Below are 25200 nucleotides of genomic sequence, written 5' to 3'. Positions count from 1 at the left end.
TAATAACGAACGCCATTCTTTCGCGAGTAGAAGGTTAGAACACTAACTTTCGCGACAATGCACCTCCTCCATTTCTCTGAGGAAATTCCATTCTTTCGCATTTATAAAGAAAATGAGCCGACAAAATAGCCGATACTCATTTCGGAGGCACAGATTTGCGTGTCGAATGTGCTGAAAGGAAATGAAAAAATTAATACTTTAACATTTAACAGCATTGTTTCAGTCGAGGCTCGTCAGGAATGCCGACTTCTGAGGAAATAAAAGAAAACATATAAAAAGACGCGCTGCATGAGATTGCTGTCTGAAAGTTTTATGCCACCACCCCATAAAGGATCGGCCAATCGGTCTGGAACACGCCAGACTGTGTGCCATTTAAGCTCCAATCACCCCTCATAAAGTAGGTTTTGAGGTGGGCATTCGTCTACGAAACAATAATTGGCCTACACGCACAAATTTTATCTCATATCTCGAATCCGTGTCATACATAGTTCCACGGGAAACTGTCTAGCTAAGTTGCTAAAGTTTACAGCCAGCTTCCCCTTTGGGAAGTGAAATCTTGTCAGAGATTGGAAGTGTGCCGGGAAATATTCATAACCTCGTACCCCAAATTCGCAACGAATCTCGAGTGTTTTAATAAACTATTGTTGTCGTTACGTACGGGCTGTACACCTCTATTATTTATAAGTAGAGCTAGACATTGGCAACTGGAACAAATAAGGAACCTTCCATGCACATAACGTTTCACACTAATTACTCCTCATCAGACATCTCAGGCAATTTACTATCATTATCATACGACCCGCTGGCTGTAATTTCTCCGGTAATAATCAAGTCACAACTACAATTTTCAGACAGGAAACAAACCGGTCTTTCGTTTCGGAGATATGCGACAAGACCCGCTCTCGAAGCAAATATTTCATCTTTAATGGGATATTTTTGTCAAACTCCCATTCCATACTTGAAAGTGGCTAAAACGAAAAGGCTTTAATTGACAAAACCTGGTTAATAACAGTTCCTTTCGCCAGTAATAGAAGTTTCCCTTGAAATTATGTTCTTTTCATGAAATAGGACTGTGAAGGCGGCTGCAATTATGTGTTCGGAAGGAGAAAAATAGAGCTTTGCCGCCTTTTGAATGCCCGTTTAACGAGAAAGGGGTTTATAGAGTAATCTCGGCAATATGGGCATTTGCAGAAACGAGCGAATTGAGTATATATATTAGACTGTTTGATAAAACGTAAAACGTTGTTGCTCTAGAAAGTTTGTTTCACGGCATTATAAACTAACGTTCCAAGTCGAAGACGCCTGGTCGACCTTATACTATGACCTACATGCAGGGGTTCCCCAAGGCTCAGTCCTGGGTCCATTCTTGTACACCCTATATACAGCAGACACAGCCAACATGGCATGTTATCAACATTTGCAGACGATACTGCGTTTCTGGTTAGCAGTCCTGACCCGCAAACTGCTACTGACCTCACACAAGACTATCTTTCACAACTAGAATCCTGGCTAAGTGGAAGATAAAGATTAACGAAAACAAGTCCACCCACATCACCTTCAGCTTAAGAAGAAATGCCTGCCCGCCAGCGAAGATAGACAACGTGGAAATTCCCCAGGCAGAATCGGTGAAATACCTAGGAATGCACCTCGATAGGAGGCTAACCTGGAAAAAGCGCATCAAGACCAAAAGAACTCAACTAAATCTCAAAACAAAAAACTCACCTGGCTACTGGGATGCCGCTCTCAAGTATCACTAGAGAACAAAGTGCTAATTTATAAAGCCATCATCAAGCCCGTGTGGATCTATGGTATCCAGCTATGGGGAACCGCCAGCAACTCTAATATCGAAATTTTACGACGTTTTCAATCTAAGACGTTACGGATGCTTGTTAACGCACCATGGTATGTTAGCAACAATACAATTCACTCCGACCTCTCAATCAAACGGTCCGAGAAGACATAGAGAGCTACTCAAATGACTACATGCGAAGATTAGATCACCACCCAGATCACTTAGCCATAAATTTACTGGACACAGCGACATATACAACCAGGTTGAAGAGATTCAACCCTCTAGATTTGCCACATAGATTCGACCAAGTAAGGGACTGAAATGTTGGTCCTTTTACTACACCACTTAGTACTATAATTTGTAATTGCCAGCATAGATATTGAATGTCCAATTTATTTTTACCTTTATTGTGACAGATTGTATCTCTACAAGTAATTAAATAAAAAAATAATAATAAACTAACATTGAGCTACCATTGATGACACATTATACAGTAGTCACAAGTCAACAACTGTTATGCGGCAAATGAGCACACGTACGGTGTCAATTTATATGGGTGGAGTTACGTTTGTATCTACCGTTATGACAAAAACCTCTCATCGTGGACACTTAAAATCAATCGAAACTTGCCGAAAGCAGAGAAACAATAACATAAAATTGGTTAATTTAATCAAATATTTTCATTCTGCAGGTCTTATTGGAAACCGGGCAACGTTCACTTAGAGACTTTCTTAAAAGCGACGTTTCACAAGACTTTCCTCACTTTAGAAGGCGCAAACTGTTACTGCGCCGTTGCCATTTCCAACGGTAGTTTTCTGCCATTTTTACCAGTTGAGAAACTGCATAAATCACTAATACAAAGACGAACTGTAAAAAAAATTAAATTTTTAATGAAACTTTAATTTTAAACGAGAGTTTCGAAACAAAGTAACGCGGCGAGGTCGTTTTCACAATTTGCTTTTTTGCTATTTCTTCTGGAAAAAGAATCTAGAATGCAGAGATGCAATATTGCAACACATAAGACGGTTTTGAAGTGAAAAGCACATCTAGTAAAATATATATTCACTCATCGTTCTGTCACTTTGCTCGTCAAAATGCAAATAGAAATATTGTCTTACACCTGATACTGGACTATCGTCACGTCAAAACTACATAATTCGAAAGAAAAGATGAAGTCGCAGTTGCCATTTTCACATTCAGTTCTCCCTAATGGAACGATGTAAAACTGCAGCGAAATTAAACTAAAATTTTTGCTTCATCCATGTACTAAACAATGGAGGAAATCCGCAGTGAGCTTTTCAAAACGTTTTAAACTTCGGGGCGCAAATTTGCGAACCACAATGAAAATTAACTAACATCGACGGTTTAATGCGACATTAAAGATGTCTCTCACTGGTCAGTCCGTTTCGCTGTATCATAAAATTAGTGTTTATTTTATTGCCGTAATAAAATTTCGACAAACATACACTAAACTTTAGTTAGTGTTTGTAATGTCAAATAATTTATCCCGTTATGACAAATTTATTATCGGCGCAATTGACTCGGAAACCCTGATTTTGCAGAAACAACTAAAAACCGATTCAATATTGATTTTGGAAGAACTAACCCGAATATTGATAAGGAAGGGGCCCTCTAGGTATATTTATTTGAGTTTTATAAATTTGGAGATTAGATATATCCACAAACACACTACGGATGCAGTTTAATCGATGTTGATTTAAGAAAGATACACAAACCATCTATATCCGCCTTCGGCGTAAAATCCGTATTATTGCTTGCAGAGTAGATTGAAGGATTTTTCTCGGCATGAAGTATGTAAATTATTGTCCTTACTTTATTGGAGCCGTCACATTTTCGGTGGTTCGTTCACATGCTGATTCAGTAGATAAGAAGGTGAATATCTTCATTATGGTCGCCGGAGGAGTCGTACCTGTTCATCTAATCCAGTCACGCTTCTCTGCAGGTAATTTTATTTGTATAACATTTGACCTGCGGTCTTGTTATTGTAAATTGTCCTCATGAACGTTCTTCTAAATGAAATTGTGACGACACCATTAGCGGTTTTGAGAGTTCGAACCAATTTAAAGAACTAATTAATATCTTTGCGTAATAGAGAGGGATGAGGATTACTGCTGAGGTCCCCAATAGACTACACGTTTACCTTGAATCAGGCCCAATATTGAATTGTTTCATCACAATATCTACATGCGTAGCTTTGAAATTTACCGCACAAAGGCGAGCTATTTTCGGCCAAGTGCCCGTAAATAATTGATGTTTAAAGAATAGTCGGAGCTTTTCTGGTTCTTGTCGGTATAAAGATGGTCGTTAATTAATCAATTTTCGATTTTGATTTTTATTTTTAGAATTTAACAACGTTCTTCCTTTCGTGTGTGGGTAATTGCTTTGACCTGGAAAGGAGATTTATATGAGGGAGGTAACGATTTATATGTACGTAATAAGAAACATTTTTATAGAAGCACTTATCTTTGTTAATATCATAAATTTTTGCTACTGTCTCCTAACTTTCTTCTGCACATTTGGTCATAAATTGCCGCTGCGCCATTAATGACGGCTCGAGAATATTAATAGCTATTTACCATGTTAATTAATGTAAATTGAGGTTAGTCTCGGAATTATTAATCGTCCGAGATATAAAATCTGTTTGGGTGCTAATCCTAGTTATCGTCAGGTTGGATAAGGTTAATGGAAATGTTGTGAATGTGAAACTCAAATAAACCGGCAATAGTATGAATTTGCACTGCACCGCACGCCCCTTACGGTCGGGTCGCTTGTAACCGGAATAATGTTTTAAGTGTGCAAATATCAGACAACTTCATAACGGTCGGATTTTGCTAGTGGATATGTCTAGGTACAGTTACTCACACAATTGAGTATACACCTCTGATTTTATCAAGTAAAGGTCTATTTTTCAATTTAAACAGCTCTTGGAATAACATATCTCTCCCTATACAGGGTGAGTCGGGAGGATCGTGCCAAACTTCAGGAGCGCGTTGTACATGAAAAATAAATGTAAAAAAAACTCAAATGTTGTTATCCGATTTTCGTTTGTTTACAAGTTATAGCGTAAATAAAATTAAAACATAAAGGTTAAGCAACATTTCGACGAAACGTTTCCTGGACGTTGGATTGGTCGTGGTGGCCCTATTAGTTGGCCTCCAAGGTCTCCAGACCTCACACCACTAGACTGTTGTTTGTGGGGTTGGTTTAAAACTGAAGTGTACAGAGTAAAAGTGGACACTCAAGATGCACTAATTCGACGCATTAGAAATGCTGCAGCTGCCATTAAAGAAAGACATGAAACAATCAGGAGCGCAACGAATGCTCTTCATAGACGAAGCCGAAAATGTTTAGAAGTTAATGGCGATATTTTTGAACATTTACTATGATATCCAAACGTTAATTTATGGAATTTCTTATGAAATTTATAAATTTTTTAAATTTTATGTTTTAATTTTATTTACGCTATAACTTGTAAACAAACGAAAATCAGATAACATTTGAGTTTTTTTAAATTTATTTTTAATCTACAACACGATCCTGAATTTTGGCAAGGTCCTCCCGACTCACCCTGTATAATTGATGCAACTTCAACAACAGTATATTCAAAAAAGAAATTGCAAAAAATCAATTTAACATCGTATTTTAAATATTTCATGAAATCAAAGCGAAATACGATGACACACAATTAAAGATACACCGGTTAATAATAATGAATTTCTAAGGATAATTTTGTTTAATAATGGGTTGCAAATCCCTTAGCATCAATTACGGCCTTTAGACGATCTGGCATAGATGCTACCAAATTTTTCGTAACGGAAGACGGGATGTTTTCCCATACATCAATAATATCTTGCTTGAGTTGGAAGATATTTGAAGATTGTTTTTTTTTAAGGGTCCTTTTCATATCCATTCACAAATTTTCTATGGGATTGATATCTGGTGATTGTGGGGGTGGGTTCACTAATCGTGGAACGTTGTATATTAGCCACTGCTTAACTATAGCCGCAGTGTGTTTGGGACCGTTGTCTTGGTAAAAGTAGTAACATCGAGGCATTTTTAATTTTTCAGCTGAACGATGCAAATTATTTTTTAAAATTTCCAGGTATCTCTCCTTATTCATAATGCCGTCGATGAATTCCAAAGTCCCAGTTCCTTCAGTTCCCATACAACCCCACAATAGTACACTATCACCTCCGTGTTTTACAGTAAGAACGGTGTGCTCTGTTTTGAAGGTTTTCTCCAAACAATTTGACGACCATCAGAGCCAAATAGATTGATTTTGGTCTCATCGGAAAATATTACGTTGTTCCAAAAGGATACATCAAAATTAACATATTTTTTGCAAAATTCCAATCTTTTAAGACGATTTCGTTTGGAAATGAAGGGTTTCTTACGTGCAATTCTACCATGAAAATTGTCCGAAGTACTCTTCGTATTGTTTCATTGAATATCGTCCGATGTATTCTTTCCTCGATCTCCTGACGTAGTTGTGCAACACTTCTTTTAGGATTTCCCTTAATTTGTCGCAATATAAAACGCTCATCTCGAGAACTCAGGATCCTTTTCCTTCCTCTTCCAGGTTTATTTTCGATTGTTCCTTCATATCTGTACCGATTAATAATCTTCTGTATTGTGGAATGGTTTTTGTCAGTCAATTTTCCTATTTCACGAAACGATTTTCCTTGGCAATACCACTTTATAATTTGCTTTCTCATATGAATTGATATTTCGCTTCGAACACGTGCCATTTTTGTTTAAGATGATTTACTAATGCAAGTAACTACAGAAAACAACTGATATATACAGTCACTCAAAAAAGTATCCGTACAGCCGAAAAAAAATTCTGTTCTTTTGACTGATTTTGTTCAAATTTAGTATAATGAAAATTCAAACCGAAACTCAATTTGCGTAATTGAGCAACTTTTGAAAATTTAACTTTTAGAGTGCTTTCCAGCGTTTAAAAAAAACTCAGTTTTGAAAACTTCTTGTGTGGTGGAAATTTTCCAATGTGGTTTTAACATTCTTGTAGAGGGGATTTTTCTTCATGTATCCTGAAAATTTGATCAAAATCGAACAACAAATAAGGGAGTTGCAGCTTTTTAAAGTCGTCAAAAATGTCGAAGTTTCGTCATTTTGCGCGAAAATCGTCACTCTTTGGCGTTTTTGAAAGGCTACAACTCCCTTATTTGTTGTTCGATTTTGATCAAATTTTCAGGATACATGAAGAAAAATCTCCTCTACAAAAATGTTAAAACCACATTGGAAAATTTCCACCACACAAGAAGTTTTCAAAACTGAGTTTTTTTTAAACGCTGGAAAGCACTCTAAAAGTTAAATTTTCAAAAGTTGCTCAATTACGCAAATTGAGTTTCGGTTTGAATTTTCATTATACTAAATTTGAACAAAATCAGTCAAAAGTTACGGTTTACAGAAGTTTTTTTCGGCTATACGGATACTTTTTTGAGTGACTGTAAAACCAAGAATTCCTAAGTGCGTAAACAACTTTTTTTTCCAAATTCCGTAGATATTTTATAGATTATTTGCAGGCGTATCTTTAATTTTGTGTCATCGTAATTCGCTTTGATTTCTTAAAATATTCAAAATCCGTTGTAAAAGTACTTGTTTGAAATTTCTTTTTTTAATATAATGTTGTTGACATTGTAAGACTTGTTTAGATGCAGAATCGGCATTCAAAAAGTCGGTGAAAATTTGAAAATTAGAACCATATTTGATAAATTCAAAGGTGTATACTCAATTATGTAAGTTGCACATGACATTCGACAAATTCCAATATACGCAAATTATATGTCGAGGATATTACGAAAGCTACGTGGATTCTTAGTCAAGAACTTTGGAACTTTTAACTCCATATCCAATATTCTCAAAACGCTCCGATTTTCGTCAACGGATAGAGGTGACTATCAGTAAAACTCCCAACAAACTTCAGTGAAATCTGAACGACAACCCATTATAAATTAACCGAGGTTTCACAGTGGAACTTCCATCAAGACACGCTAGAACTTCGGAATACTTTATAATACCATATAATTTGATCCGTTTTTGATTAAAAAAAAAAGTAATAAATTTTAAGAGTAGCTTTCAACATTTGGTATATATCGACGGTTTTCCATAAGTTTTCGACATTGTTCCATTGCCTTAATTTTTTGTTTAGATTATCTTTGGACTTCTTCACTAGATTTAGAATCTAAAAATGCTAATATTGAATCACTTCTTTCTTTGTAGCCGAACAATCTGGCATCCTTCATTTTTAGTGATGGCAAAAACTCAGTTCCTTCTACTTTCCCCATGAGTCGAAATTGCGTTAAGAAAAGTAGTAATCTACCTTCCTCCACGTCTGCTTCGAGTTCGTAATATATCGACTTCAAAATTGAATTTACGGGAAAAAAAATAACGGAAGGAAGGCACATGGCCTGGTAACAGAACGCGTGATTACGATCTCAATTTTTAAAAATGGTTCGAACGAGAAAGCGGTTATATGAAATAGTATTGCTGCTGGCAAGGATGACGATACGTTTTCGTGTCTGCCAGGCCTCAGAGGAGACATTAAGGGCCTTTTTTCGGCTTTTTTACTGGAAGATTTACGCGAAAAATGAATGATTATTATAAATTGACTTTGGCTGCAAGAAAGCTGATGTAAACGCTAATGTGTTTATACGTCCTGCCGTCTTGGGTGCCAACCAGGATTTACTCTCTTAACCCAATGACTTATACTTATGATTATTCAAGGTCAACAACATCAAGGAAACCAGCCATTACACACAAGTTTTGCCAAAAATTTTTAAATAGAGACCTGCAGCACAAACCCCATAAAACCTCTGGTTCTTCTGATGGTTGAAGGTATTATTGTTTTACAGGGTTGACAAATTTCAACGTTCACACAAGACGTCTCTGTAACTATAGATCGTCGTGGTGAGCGAACTTATCGTCTTCGACATTGTAAGTTGTCGGTCTTCACACACAGACAGTTTTTCTTTCGATATTAAAAGTTGACTTATTAGATTATCGTCTTTCCGAATACTGATTGGAATGTTTTGGACACGATGCTGGAATTGCTATTACTTTAAATAAAACATTTTAACATATCTTTGTTTGACAATTTTTTAATTAAACAAATACCACCAAATCGCGTTACGGATAGATAAACCATTCCACCTATAGTAAAAAGTTGTTTGTTTTTTTTTTTTAAGTAAATTTGATTCATACTATTTCCAACATGTCATAGTTCATTTTGAATTTCCGGTAATGTCTAATTCAACTACTCTTTAATCTTTAAAAAACACAATTTGAAACTATAACTGAAAAATTGATTAAATTATAAAAACTAAATGGGGTAAATTAACGGAAAATACCCAAAATCGAATCTTCGTTCCTACCTTGAAAAAAAAAAAACAATGGAAACATTTTTATTACCTCACTGGGCTTGTCTCCGAAAGACATTGAAGCCACTCGCTTTGCTTTATGTCCTATAGTTACTGAGATTCCCTAAACCTACATCGAAATTTGCCCACACTGTACAATGAGAAGCTGCAATTTGTTTTTCAAGTACTGACTCCTTATTCATGTTTAGATATGCTGTCAGTCTCTAATATATTATTTAGTAATTGACTTTTATTTAACGTTGAGATTCTTACGTGGGACATTTCGCTACGGGGAATGAGTCAGTTTTTCACGGTTTGTTTAAAATTTGTGGGAATTTTGGCGTGTCCAATACTATCTATTTTCCCGCATCATGATGCCGAGGAAATCACTGATTCGTTTCGATTTACGTTTTAAAAACGATATTTTCTATATTTATGTATACAGTGTGAATTTTTTTAAGTGTTGCAATGCAATTACTCTAATCTAAGTTCTTCAAGCGCATTTTGTCACTTTTTCGTGTTATACAGGGTAAGTAAAAAAGGTCAGGGCCACAAAGTAATGTTTTTCAAATGAAAGTCCATTATTTTCGTATTATTTTTACACGTTACTCAACATTTTAAGCATTTCTTTTGCAGTGTGCTCCACACCTGTCTTCAGTTGTTGTCGAGAAAACGGCTTCTAAACTATTACATTATTCCCATTTTAACGATTCGCAGTTTTTTAAACGATTTTAGATACAGCGACTCGGCTTGCGCTGTTCTATCTTAGTGTTGATAAATCTCTCAAATGAAATTTAAAAAAATAAAAATTTTGTAAATGTTCAAAATTTTGCAAATTTTTCGCTGTTTTTGAATATTTCAAAATAAAGGTTGTTGATTAGACATATCTAAACTAAGATGAAGTAATGCAAGCCGTTTCGCTCTATCTGAAACTGTTTAGAACCTACAGATCGTTAAAATGCAAATAACGTGCAAGTATAGGGGCTGTTCTCACAATATTTGAAAATACATATAGGGGCATGCTACACAAGACGAAGTAGACATGTTGAGTAACGTTTAAAAATAATACGAAAATGTGGGATTTGCATTTGGAAAAATTACTCTAGTGATCATACTTTATTGTCTTTTTTCCCTTAATTTGAAAATGTTCCAAAATTTCCGCTTGATGTAGAAACCCAATGTCGCCTATCTCGGCATATGTTAACGAAATTGTATCAACCCGTTATAAACTAGTTTCGAAGAACTGTTTTATAACACTTTAAAAAATTCACCCTGTACAAACACTATTAATCTATTAATGTATTAAAAAAAAAAAAACAAGTAAATAGGTTTTTCTTTGACAATTCTGACGCTTACGGTATCTTTTAACCCTACGCGTAAAATGACCTGTTTCGATGAATGTCATTATTAACTACATTTTTGAAATTTGCCCAAAAACTACAAAAACCATTATTTAATTCTCTAGAGTGCAATTCCCTCACAGGCAGGCGAGAGTAAATGAAATTTATTGGCCCGTAAATCTGGTAGACAATCATAAATCCATCTCTGTAACATTTTCACACCAACTACATAAAGCCTATGACGGGATCAAATATTTTATTAAATTTTTATCGGAAATTTGTGAATACGTTTCATTTTTTGTTAATGAAAAAATCTCAGCCAACAGCTTCACGATTAGTAATTATACCATATTATTCATTAATACAAAATACGACTTTTTCTTCTGCCATATGACAACAGCTACAAACATGTTGCCAAAGAATTTCGCCTCTCCGTGCAGACATAATTGCAATTAGTCGGTGCCAAAATAATTTCCTCGCTTTGAGAGCACTCGGAATGCGACAGTGAAAAATTTTTAATTCAAAATAACTCCCCAACATCTATTCTTAAAGATTATTGTTGGTAGACTGGAATCTAACTGCATGGAATAAACGTCGTCAAATACCTATACTGTAAATTACCCTCAAATAATATAGGCAACGCGTAATACAGTTAAACTTGTTCCGTCGTGCCGGGCACCAGTTATTCGTTGCGTACGTTTCTCTCGCAGATCTTGTTATTGCATATACAGAAACTTTAATTTCCGTTGAAAGATAGCTAACAGATTTCAGTTTTTCTTCTCTCATATCCCAAAAAAATGCTCAATATTATCGTTCTTTTTGTTCATTAATTATTGCAAAACCCAAAAACTGTTGCGTAGTTGATCTGGCACCGGTCCAAAAATGTCGGGAGGATTCCAATTTATAATTCTTACGCCGTTAAACATGTGTTTACACGCATGTTTTCCAATTAGACGGGTCTTCGTGGGGTTCGGCAACTAATAAGCATAACCAGCATTTTTATCTACAATTGGACTCTAACAGAGGAAAACAATAACTTACGATCAAACCTCGTACGATTTATCAACGGGAAGACTACGACGAGTTTCTTCCCATCGATTTATGGTGCGGTCTGTGCGAATATTTCATTTATTGCGAATGAATTTTGGGCAGATGCTGCAAGATAATTCGGGGATTAATGGGGGGTACAGAGTTTCGGTTTCAAAGATGAAAATCGGCTGATCTATCAAGTTTGCGCTCTAGTTTTCGACAGTAAATCTTCAAAGCTCTATGTGGGATTTAATGGATATCACGCCAGTGGCGAATTATCTTGTGAGTCCTACAGACAAAAGTCATTTTTCGAAATTTAACCAAACAATCCCAGTTTTGTTTTCAAAGCGTAGAAGGCGTGGCGTTACTCAACCAATACGAACGGGGCTAGAGGTTTTACTCTTCCTCAATAATTCCCAATTAAATTTTCGGTAACAGTACCATAAACGGTTTTCGCTCCCATCGTTCTGATTTTTTAATATGTTATTCTAAAGGTCATTTTGAACAACTTTTCTAAAGGGACAAGGGCGCGCAAATGCCTCTTTCACTCTCTTTTTTGGGTTGAACATTTTTCCAAATCCAACTGTCTTACGGGATCGTGGAGCGAATAGGGGTGCTGGGTGGGGTAAACTGCTTCACTGTGGGTATGTAATATTTTGTTGTTGCTTTAAAGATCTGAAGCGTTGTTGATAATTACCTCACTCAGCACTCCAATTCACTCCATGAATCCCGAAAGACACTTCACTTGATCGACTAAAATATTAGAGTGGCCCCTGCGCAAGAAAGATACACAAAAATTTTACAATTTCATTTTAATTGCAATCACAATTGAAAAAAAATATTAATTCTGATTAAAATAAGTAAATGAAAAATATATTGCTTGATAAGAATTGAAACTAAATGAAATAAATTTCCTTACTGAGGTGGATGTAACTTTGAAATTTCAATAGAGAAGTAATGAACGTCGCTTAATAAAGGAAATGACCGCTTAAACAAAAACCTAAAAAACCTAAACCTAAAAAAAAGTGTAAAAGAGGCATTTGCGCGCCCTTGTCCCTTTAGGAAAGTCGTTCAAAATGACCTTTAGAATAACATATTAAATAATCAGAACGATCAGAGCAAAAACCGTTTACGGTATAATTACCAAATTTTCTTCAGTTTCACCACCGTGTTCAGTGTACAAATTCTCAGCTCCTTACTTGCATACGGTCAGCATCAAAAATATTGGAACGGAGGATAAACATTTACAAAATCAAATATTTCTCCGTTAAAAAGTGATAAATAAATACAGATTTTTTTTTAATAATATTATTTTAAACCACCAACAAGAAAGACTCACAGTAGGAGCTTCGAAATATTTAACAAAAAATATACAATAAACAAATATTCAAACATTTCTATGATTCATAAATAGTAGGACGATTTAATTCTTATACTTCAATGGGAAACACAAATATTTTTAGTATTTGCTATGGCCACGTTTTCGCTCAATAACGCTTCTTAACCGCTTTGGAATTGAAAAAATAATTTTTTGTAGAAAATCTGTGTTCAATTCATTCAATTCCTCTTGCAATGTTAACTTTAAAGAGTCCTTATCTGTGATTTGATACCTTCTTATTTGCATCTGAAGAAAATGCCATACGTTCTCCATGAGGTTAAGGTCTGGGGACTAGGCACGAGTTTTGATGACCTTAGGACAATTATAAAGCGGCCATTCTTATAGTATTCGAGCGCTACGTTTAGGGTCGTTGTCTTTATGGAACTTGAACGTGTTTAAAATGTTCCTATTTTCAGCACTACATCTAAAATTTTGTTTTAAAAGAGTGAGATAGTACATTTTGTCCATTATTTCTTCTGTGAATATCAATTTTCCAACTCCCGCACTTGATATGCATTCCCAAACTATAACAAACTCTCCACCATTCTTGAGTGTTGGACGTAGATTCTCCGTTTTCAATGCTTCATTTGCGTTTCTCCACACTCTAAAACGCTCATCAGAGCCAAAGATGTTAAATTTGGACTCATCGCAGAAAATAACATATGACCAATAGTGATTTTCTTTTAAGATATAAATGGACACAAATTCCAGCCGTATTTTCTTATTCTGTTTATTCAGCCATGATTTTTTCGTGCCATTCTGCCGTGATAACTATAAGAACGGATGCGTCGTCATATTGCTTAAAGAGATACCCCTTTCTGTGTATGTTGATCTAATAAAATTTTGAGTTTTAAAACACTTTTTTTTTTATTTTTGAATTCTTTAACTTTTCACATAAGACGTTGGTCCCTTTGATTCAAAAGTCTCCGACGGCCAGACTGTGGAATAAAGTCCAGTCTGTTTTCATTATTATATTGTAAAATAACATTTCCAACTGTAGTTTTACTAAGTTTTAACATGGAAACAATTTTACTATAGTAGCAGCCTTCTTCATAATTATACACCAGTAACTGTCTTAAATCGAATCTTGTGTTTTTACCGCGTCTCATACTGTAATCCATTTAAACAGTAAATAGCACTACTTAGCAGAGCACGAACAGGATGAAACAAGTTTTTAATTATTAAAATCAGATTGTTGCTATTAAGAGCATTATGAGTCATTCTAAGGGTATGTAACGAAATCGTCTCAATATTTTTCGATCAGTGAAAGGTGACCATTTTGATTGTTTGTTAATTAATGCAAATTTTTGTTCTTAAATGTTTGAAAATATTAATTTAAAATTTTTATTGTTGGTGATTCAAGGCGTTATTATTATAAAAAAAATGTGTGTTTGTTCAACAACTTTTAATCGAGAAATACCTTATTTTGTAAGTGTTTAAGAGTTCGTCCCAATATTTTTGGTACTGACTATATGTACTTGGCTACCTAAGTAAGTTAGTCCTATTCCAATACTTAGATTGAAATTTAGAATTGTAAAGGTTCATTCACACTGTGAGTAGCTTTAAACTCACTTCCCATCCACTTACCAAGGGATATTTAACATGGTCAAAGAATGAGAAGAGTCAAATGTGAGGTTACGATAGTTATGGGCGAACGTTTTGGAGTACTTCTGAATTTATTCCCCCTTCCCCAATTAGAAAAATTTACATTATACGACGTTGAATTAAGTTGGAATCTTTAGGTCTTATCATTACAAACACCTTTGGTAAGAGGTGTTTTTTCTTAAACGGATACCACAAAAAGTAGTTTTTCTGCAACCTTTGTGAGAAATAGGATTCTCCTTTTTCATTTGAATGTAGAAAACTGGACTTTTGCTCTCGAGGGAGTGAAATAATTCTCGCTCTAGGAAGTAAAAGAATTTTTCTCCCGATGCCTAATAAATACATAAACATAGTGGATTTTACTTTTTTATAAAGCAAACCGCGGCCGTAGAAAAATTGAATGCACACCTCTGGAGGAAAGTGTCTTTTAGTCTTAAAATATTGATTCTCTGTTTCGTAGCGGGTGGGTATTCAAATTATTCGCAGACGTAAAAGTGGCACTTTTCTCCCTGGTTCTGCAAATAACTATTTTTTGGCTTCTTCAATAATTCTTGTTCAATCTACATGAATTAAAATTAGTTGAGAATAAAATCGTCAATTTCCAAAGTATTCGATCAATCAAAAAAATCAAAGGCGAAAAAAACTGTAAATAAAAGCGAACTCGCTTCCCAGTTTTCATTATGTTGGCACTGAATTTTTCACACTCTTTATACAAGATGTTACCTACTTTATTTCGAAAAGACCTGCCAATCATCCGACGCAAGAACAACATGTAGATATCGAAAATGAAAATTCTAATATTGCCAGCTTGAATTTCAGTACATCTCTCTCCGTTGACGTTTTGGGGTAGAAATTAATATTTGAAATTTTTAACGTCCGATTTTGACGATTTGTACACAAAATATAAATTCAGGTCGAGATGGGATACAATTTTTAGAGACCGAATCGATACACGGGAAAGCGGCTACTTTTTTGACGAATATGAATGCAAATAATCCTCGGAAAACCTGAGAAGATTAAGGCCTATTACGGTTTCATGCCTCATTCCAGCTCTGTGTTTAATTAACTCGAGCACCTCAAAACCGGTTTTAATCCTATTAAATCTCGTCATTTCAGTTGATGTCGGGTCAATTAAACGCAGAGCTGGAGTGAAGCATAAAGTCGTGAATCTTTTGCATTCGTTTTCATTACAATTGGTACGAATCGGCCCTGTGCACCGAGTGGTGCGACTTGAATTTGGAGATTTGATAGAGGTGCACCAAGAAGAGCGCGACAGATGGCGCTTGTAAAATATTTTCCTGCAGCCGCAACGTGCTCGCCGTTAATATTGCCCATTTCTGCCAACGTTTAAATTGACTCGAGGTGGACCGGATTGACAGTGCATATCTAAAGAGATCGACGGGGGTTTAATTAAATTGAGAGCTGAAATGAGGGAAGTCGTAACAAATCTTAATGTCCTTAGATGTTTTTTGATGTTTAGTGGTGATTTTAACGGGTCGATAAGAGCAACTAAAGGCTTTCTATTTTCGCCCGAAAATGCCCAGGCATTTGCCTATTTATAAAACGCGCTTTTTTGGGATCCTCCCGGATGAGTCATGTGCCACGGGGTAGACGCCAAGCGCGCATTTTTTCTGCAGTCCATTTGCGATTATAAATGATAGTGTTTTGGTGTAGTCGCATGTCCGCCTGTCGTCGCTCAATGTCATCGAAATTTGTGCCACAACATCACGTAGGACCCGAAAATAAATAAACAATAATTAACTAGGTGCACCAGTCGAAATCTCCGCCATTGCCAAACTAAAAGCGAAATCTGTTGTGAAATATCGGAATTAACCATACCAATAAACATTTCCTACACTACTGTTACGAAATACGCATGTCAAAATCAAGATGAGGCATATGGCGCGGGAAGCGAGAAGCCCGCACCTCCTAATGTTTCTTGAATGAAACGCAAAAAAAAATCAGAAAGACGAGCATCGTTTACATCATGAATGACGCCTCTGACCGTGATCTAAATCTGAGTTGAACCTAATGACAAGAAAAACTTACCTTGGCAAAATCAATTTTCAACGTGCAGCAACCAGAGTAGATATCTGCCCCATTGAGGGTATCTTTGGCTCTCACTGCCGACTCTACGCTGTCGAATGTGATTTTAAGAGTTAAGGACATAATCATCAAAAACCTGTGGTTGTGTCAGAACAGAAGTTACCTAACTTGGTTCATTTAAATACAATGCAGCTGTATTAATTAAGATGAATAGAGAGGTATGGCGAACAAATCTGTGGAAAATTGCTGAAGCATAGCAAATGATGTTGAATACGTATTTATAGTAAAGTTGAAATCAGATTTGAAGTCAAGATTAAAAGCTCTATATAAAGAAAATCGAAACACCAAACAAGTCATGTTTGGATACAAATTGCCTGCTTAAGACTATAATTTTGCAATGGACTGAAGTGAAGTACTGAGATTCGAGAATGCCGTCCCAAGAGAAAACAGTTAAACGAAAATAGAGAATAGATGTTAAAGTTGATGCCACGTAGATTCAATTCAATTTTCTTCAATTTGAACCATGTCGAAAATATCAAATTTTGAGGATTAAGGTCAGCATTTAAATGCATTAGATTACTCGGTAATTGTCAGGGGAAATAACAATATCCAGGTCTCGGCTGTCCAGCAGTCCTTTTAATGAAGGTCATAATGAACGCAAATAGGAACAGAAAGTTATATCGTAAAATTATTATTGCTTATACCATTGCCGTGACAACTGGGCAATTACTCGGAGAGCATTCTTGTTTGCTCTGATTGACGTAATCACGACTCTGTTTCGTCGACAAGAGATTACGACAATTAAGAGCATTTTGGGTTGATTTTAACAATTTTGGCTGTGACAGAAAACGCGATTCATTTATCTGAAAACTAATCACAAGGAATGATTTTTCGACTAAAACGATCAATATGCTAACCACTGTTGTGTGAAATCCACCCCATGTAATCATCTTCTAACGTTTATTTATATTAACGATATTTTGGTGTCTTATTCTGGGGTTGAAAGAGATGTGAAGATTCCTCGAATCCTCCCTTATAATAACCGATCCTTTCCGAAAACTTTTCATCTATTTTATATAGGGTGTCTCATATCAGTAGGTCAATCGGTTATTCGGTGATTCTTTCTGCGAAAATAGACTTTCTTTATGGCAATTTTTTCTTTGGCGCAATATTCTCAGACAGTGTTGGAAGTTCGTAAAAAAAAAATACTTTTGTTAATAACTTGGGTGTTTCTTAACATATTTTAATGAAATTTGGCAAGGATAAAAATTTGGAAAAACAATAGGAAAAATGGGCGACAGTGTATACATTCTTCCCCCAACTTTTTTTCGCACACACTAACGGGGCATTTATTTAGTTATTCAAATTAGTTATATATTAATTGGAATTTATTCAGTCTTTATATATTTTTTGATTTACAGATTACTTTACAGGATATTTCAGCTTATTGCCCCGCAATATGTGGCTTCCATTTTTTATTTATGTCGAAAACATAGTTTCAAAACACACATGATTGTGGCTTCAGTACTTGGTGTGTTATGGACAATTTGTAAAATTTCGTCTTTTTGGTGTAGTTTATTACACAAAAAAATAATGGAAGCCACGTATTAGAAGGCAATAAGATAAAATATCTTCTAAAGTAAGCTGTAAAAAAAATTACAAGAATAAAAATATCTAGATAAAGAAACAATTAATTTGAATAACTAAATAAACACACCATTAGTGTCAGAAAAAAAAGTCGGGGAAAAACCGTTTACACTGACCCCCCATTTTCCCTATTGTTTCTCCAATTTTTTTTTAACTCAAACCATAGAAAATGTGCGCCTATGAAATGCCAAATTGCCTATTGAACTATACACCACTGCAAAATATCATTATAATATTTTAGGAGACACCCAAGTTATTAACAAAAGGTTTTTTTTAATAACTTCAATTCCCTGTGTAATGAATACCAAACGTTAAAGAAAAAAATGCCATAAGAAGTCATTATTTTCGCATAAGGAAACTCCGATTAACGCATTGACTTCCTACTACGAGACAACCTGCATAACAAATTTAGCTAACCTGAACTAACCTGACCAGAAAACACACACCATTTCTAAATAATTCACTCTAACTGATTTGACTGCGAAATTTATAGTGCTCGAGTTTAAGCTAATATACGATTCTTAATTCTGACGAGATATCTGTCTATATGGTTTTGTAGTAGCCCGTTAAATACACAGAAAGAGCTTCGAAATTTTATGTATAACAGAATTCAGATAAAAATAGCCTTGAATCAGCAAGAATCTATACTATGTGCATATTTGTCGGTTTAGAGGTTCAGGGCTGTATTTACGAACTGTGCAGCAGCATTATCGTATAATTGTGAGTAACAACTAGTTTGAAAAGTCTTGGAAAATTTAGTTGATGTAAATTTTCCATTTCCTCCGACCAAAAATCGAAAAATAAAAGAAAAAATCTGTTAAGAAAATATGTATCTAGAGAGGCTGCTTGGAAACTGATAGACATACGTATAAAGTCGAGACACAGAACTGCAAAATCCTATAAATTCCGCAAAATCAATCCACTGAATTCTATTAAATTCCTGTAGAAATTCTATAAAATCTCAGTGTAATGCAAAAAAAATCACCAGGAATTTAATCTTTGTCTGGTTCGGAACCCTGCGTCCCAGTTTAGGTAAATTTGATTAGAGAGAAATAAAAATAAGGTGACAAAGAACACAGAGTGAAAGGAGGTGGAATTTCTTCCCTTCTTTAAGAATGGATACTCCAATATCAGCAGTAAGTCAACCATTTCAAGCTGACAACATAAAAGGTGCCTCAGGAAGTGTCAACCGACACTTTCCGTTGTTTGCTAGCCGGTAGGAATGAAACAGAATATACCTGCGAAAATTTTGATCAAAGAACAAGGAATATCCGATTGTCAGCTCATCGGCCAGTTACAAACAGTTTTTTTTTGCCAAAAATCGATGGAAATGCGTACAATTCGGAACATGATTTCCTCCCCCATTCCTTCTCCAAGCTCAAAGTGAAGCCTACGTAAGCAAAACATGAGTAGTTCCAAACCTCAAAACACTCTTCCAGCGAAAAACCGTCGAAGTTGCGTTAAAGTACTACATATTACGGTAAATGACGTGACCGACAACATCTCTCTATTCATCCAACCTGCACCGATTATGCGGCGCTAAACGTGGGGACTTAAATCCATTGTAGTTTTACGACGGCGCTACTGTTTGTTTTCATAATTTTATATTGTATGCAAAGAGTAGCTATCTAAATGCCATAAGCAGACTTGGTATTATTCTTTAGACAGCTAGACAGGTCGAATAACACGTCACATTTTAACGCTGCAAGTTTTAAATTGAACCATTTGCTTCAGTTACAAAACGATTAAAATCCGTTGACCCGACTGTTACCACATTGTCTAAAAAGGATATTCAACCATGGCTTGCACTCCGTTCTTCTTGAATATGACTATCCTAAGGACTTGTCCGCTGGACTGGCAGATTGTGTGCAAAACATCCTGAAATAGAAAAATCGAATTAGCACACCATGGGGGTTTCTAGAAACGAATCAAACGCGGCTGTAACAAGAAAAAAACAGCCACTTTCGCCTTTGGGCTTCATAATTCTAATTATGATTACAGTGTTATCTTATGCATACACGTTGATATTAACTATCACTTGTCGTTTTAAATTACTTGTCAATATTTCCTTTCTTTTCTAATTAATATGCGACCCAGTTCAAATGAACGCGAACAGTTTCAGCCCGTTCCACCTGCGTTTAATGATTTTTAGATGGTAGCAATGTTACTTAGGCAGGTAAAGATCGATTATATGTTCATACGCATTAACTTGAAGAAGCAGCTCCGTTTTCATGCGTAGATGTTTATAAGAACTGTCAACAATTCCAAAAGGATCATTGACACTTCTGTGGGAAATTATGTTGATTTCCCCAGAGAAGTTAATGCCAATATACAAAGACAAAAAAAGTCAAACAAGGCCGCACGGATCGATTTTTATACATATCGTCTCCGACTTCATGACGCCAGTGATTGATACGAAACCCAGTAAGACACGCACGTTGATACAATATGTATTTTCCTTTCACTGGGTCATCAAGGGTTCTTCCACAAATTAATATGATGGTAAAGTAGGTCGTTCATAACACAAACGGAACTGATGAAAAATTTTATCATTGATCCCTTTAATAAAAATTAAGTTCTAAATATTATTAGTCAATCTGGACAGTGTTTCCCGGAACCATAATTTTCAACCTTGAGAAATGAATTGTTTTCCAGTCACACTATCCTCTTTACGCAAATTTTCTTTGTTTCCCCTTGCAAATTTCTCATAAATAAGCCAGTAAAGTAGTGCTTTAGCAAAGTCCAATAAATTTTGCTAAATTAAGCTTTTCATCTCCCCTGGAGAAAAATATATTGCCCACCTCATCGTGCTTATAACTCTATATAAGGGTTGTTACTGCATACGCAAAAGGAGTTATGATATACTAGGTACTTCTATAATCTGACGCAAGAGGGCTTAAATACGTATATTCTACAATTTCCGAAAATACTGAATCTCTAGTGGGTGTTTCGGAATTTACAATTCCTCCCGTAAATAGGGAACACGAGCTTTGATTTCAATACCCATTGGGATGAGGAAAAATCGCGTTCGAGAGGTTTTGAGATTTTGAGTGTTTCTAAATCTAAATCCGTTGCTTTTTGTTTTTCGTTTTTGTCATTGCCTAACAGGTACGTGCTACCTAGAATTAGCACATTTCGAACATTTTCAAAAACTCGATGAGTTCTAAAAAAAAATTGTTCTCCAAATTCTTCGCGCTTTTCCCCTACGTGTAATACGAAAAAAGTCAGGAACGTGAAAATTACAAAACTTCAACAGGAATTGTTACTGTGTGAATTTGAGTATTAATCCATCCATTACCCGCTTTTATGCTATTCGCAAGAATACTGCAATCAATTTTAATAAGATAAATTTATTGTAAAAGTTGGCTATTAAATGTCATTATAATGAGAGTCTTGAATTTAATGCACCCATATCATCATTCTTTGATGGTAAGTAAAACACTCATTGACTTACCAATTAATGAATCTATTAGATTATCGTGATACAAAACAATTTATAAAAAAACCCAAAGTTTTTGAAAACACTCTGTATTTTTTAAGAAAAACATGAAAACCGCCAACCACATACCGAGACGCCAACCAAATCACTAAAATGTCACACAAAAGAAAATTTGAAAATTACCCTTACTATTAAATTGAAGTTGAAATAATGTCAACTGTGTAGTGCGTGCAGATCTGTGTGAAAGAGCCCTGTGCGAAAAAATTTGCTTTTATTCAAGATTAATCTCCAACCCTGATTCTAGAAAAACTAGCTTTTAAAAATATCTTAAATTTAAGAATTTTGAGTGTGGTATTTTCGAAACACCGTTACAAAAATTTTAACGTACTGATCTATTCCGTGAGCAGTTTATAAACATACTGGCCATACAATATCAGCCTGAAATGATAGAGAACAATAAGTTGTACGACTTTGACACATGATAAAATTGAAAGTATTCGCTTTTTTTTCCAAAGTCCGGTATAGCACACCCTTGACCATCCTTTTTCGATTTTTTCCAAAAACAGGGCTTTCACTTTATACGGCAAATTCTTCCAAAAAAAATGAGATTCTGCAACATACCTATAACACGCCCAAAAGTGAAAGCAATTTTCCACACTTCCCGAAAAATTAGAAAAAAAAACAAAATGGAACATCATTTTAGTATTCCCACCAATAATCATGTCGCAAATTTCGACAAATCTGCAAAGATAATTCTATTCCATTTGCTCCCCAGACTAATGAGGCAGTTTATATCATTTTAAAGTTGTATGTGTCTCCGGCAATTTCACTCACCCCAAATTATCGTTCATTCAGGAAAACTTGTGACATGCTTTTATTCTGTCATTTAACCATTCAACACTAACGAACTAAAATAATCGTATATAATATAATATATAATAATTATCTAAAATATCGTATATACATATATATTTTTGTTTTTTTGTACTTTGTTCCCTTATGGGACAATTTTCACATAGGAACGCCTCTAGCGGCTGTATTAGTGATTCTAAAATAAAAACTAAAAGAAGCACTTTTGTCCAGATGTATCAAATGGCATGTATGCATGTTTCTACCAATATCGAACGACTTCCACATACACACGTCTCTAGTGGCCTTATTAGTGGTTCGACGATAAAGTAGAACAATTTATGTTCAGGTCATCCAAATCTATCAGGTGACATGTATAAAAGATTCGAAATGTAAGTTTTAGCACGTTTTTATCGATAGATTATTTTCCACATGCCAACATCTCTAGTGGCTTTATGATTGATTTAACATTAAAAAATAATAGAAATGTTTTTGTCTAGTTTCTTCAGATCCATCGAGAGACATGTATTTCTCGTTTTCATATGATACTTTTCCGTTCGCCAAATTTTTCTATTAAACCACGTATAAGGATGATATGAATTTCACGTTAATATATTGCTTTAGGTTACAAACGTAAAAATTATTTTAAGCCTTTCACCTTTTCCAATTTCCACGGCAATTAAATAATTAACAAGTTCTCTTAATTTAACAACTGCTCTTCGAATAAGCCTTAAGACGTTTTAAACGCAATCGCATCATGCGCAAATAGCCACACCGCACAGCACAATGATGTTTATCGACACCTGTTTAACAAAATCATGCCGCATCAAAAATATGCGAAAATGTGGAAAAAAGATTAAAATAAGCGGAAATATACGGAAATAACGAAGGTGCACAGAACTAAACGGAAATATAGGGAAATAACAGAAATAGCGGCAACATCAGAAATAATGTATTTTATTTCCATTAGCATGTATAATCGCACATAAAATTTTCATCAGTGGTGCCCCCCTCGACTAGGAATTCCTGCGGAAGTGGTGCCTCAATATAGCGGCCGCTATGAAACGTTACCCGCACATTTCGCATTCATACGGACTTTTAAAAGCAATATCGGCATAACAGTGATAGACGTAGGAAAGTATTATTTAAAGACGATTCGTGTTATCGATCAGTCAGGTCACGATATAGTCACGGTCAGATCAAATATTGTAATATCAATTCGGTATTGTTTAACCGCCACTTGACAGTGCGCTCCAACGCAAACAAACCACGAAATAAACAATACAAACTGAATGTTACAATGTTTGTCCTGTCCGTGACCTGCCCCATAAATTGAGTCATCCTGTAATGACGTCACATAACGGCCGCTATTTTACGGCATCGCTTTCGTAGGAAACGGCAGCTTCTCCGGCGTAACTGAGTTCGTTAAGCTGCTTTTCCTAGAAAAGCGGTACCGTAAACAAAACGGACGCTATAAAACGTTGCACATACCTTTTTAAGTCCATGCAGTTTTATAGATAGCGATAGACGAGACCGTGATTGCCGTTGGAAAGCATTATTGACGCACTGTTACGGCCGCTATATGTCTGCAACGCTCTCCGTAGCTTAATAGATATTGAGGCACAATACATCTTCGAAGGCGCGGCGCAAGGACAATTTCCCGCCCGTGTTCTCATGATAAATCTAATCTAATTTACTTAGTCCTTTGATGTTGATAGTTATATTTCTGCAATATTGAAAGTGCTCCGATGTAAAACCACCTTAAACTGCATTTCCAAGGTCCAATTGAGGCGTCCGAGTTCGACGTAGGCTTCATGCCGGTTAATTGAATTTTCAACGAGGGTACGGAACCGCTTCCTTGACCAAATTGCCTCAAAGAACGGCAAATTATCCTACTTCATCTATATTTTTAATTTTCCTCCGTATCGACAAAAAGTCCAACATCTCCCGCAAATTATCAGGTATTTCCACTCATCTAAGATGTAACAAAACCGATCGTTAATCATCAACGTCACGGTTTTTATTAGATAGCGTGGTAGCGACCGAGATTTCCGCTTTGAAACTCTATAGACCAGTTAATTTAAGAGCGTTACAGAAAGATCATCTGAAATCAGATAAATCAAAAGCGGTTAGTGTCGAAAATCTAGAAAAATGCCATTATTTCCCATAAAACGTCACTAAAAATAGCGGGGACCCTATCTAAAAGCTTTCAAAGATCCTGTGGGGTTTACGGCCGTAGGTATTAATTTGTCAAGTATCCAGATAGGATTTGTATAAGCTTCCTATAAATACTACGTGATAATAAATTGAATAGCGCGAGTGTACAAATTGAGGTGCAGCATAAATATTAAATCATCAATATGATGCATTGTAACTTCGTTAAACCGTGACGTTTTTCCAATAATCGGCATAATAATATAATTTGAAAAAAAATATTTTCTTTTCAACTTTATGAGAAACTTAACTCACTTGTGAACATCTAAAGCTAGCAATAGAAACTCACGGCTGTAAACCTTATACAGGCAAGTAAACCTTGAGTGTACGATACAGATGAACCTGTGTAATAGGGCTTAATTACACTGCTATTATTCCGTGATTGAAACGCGAAGATTTCAGCATCGTCAACCGAGTTAATATGGGTAATAATAATTCAAATCTAATCTCCAAACAATATGAGT

The 25200-nt window shown here is 35.5% G+C and overlaps 1 protein-coding gene across 1 annotated transcript in view; it reads right to left on the bottom strand.

The window, feature by feature from the left end:
* The window catches only part of sm (smooth), an 88703-nt gene that overhangs the window by 60069 nt on the left and 3434 nt on the right, over positions 1–25200 (bottom strand). The window contains exons 3-4 of the mRNA XM_066295161.1: positions 20027–20112; positions 16591–16687 (exon numbers count right to left, since the gene is read on the bottom strand). Coding sequence (XP_066151258.1) covers positions 16591–16687; positions 20027–20112 — 183 coding nt within the window. The remainder of the gene's footprint in view (positions 1–16590; positions 16688–20026; positions 20113–25200) is intronic.

This window comes from Euwallacea fornicatus, chromosome 22 (genome assembly GCF_040115645.1).
Source record: "Euwallacea fornicatus isolate EFF26 chromosome 22, ASM4011564v1, whole genome shotgun sequence".
NCBI lineage: Eukaryota > Metazoa > Arthropoda > Insecta > Coleoptera > Curculionidae > Euwallacea > Euwallacea fornicatus.
Note: the sequence above shows the minus strand (reverse complement) of the source record. Positions and strands in the feature narration are given on the sequence as shown.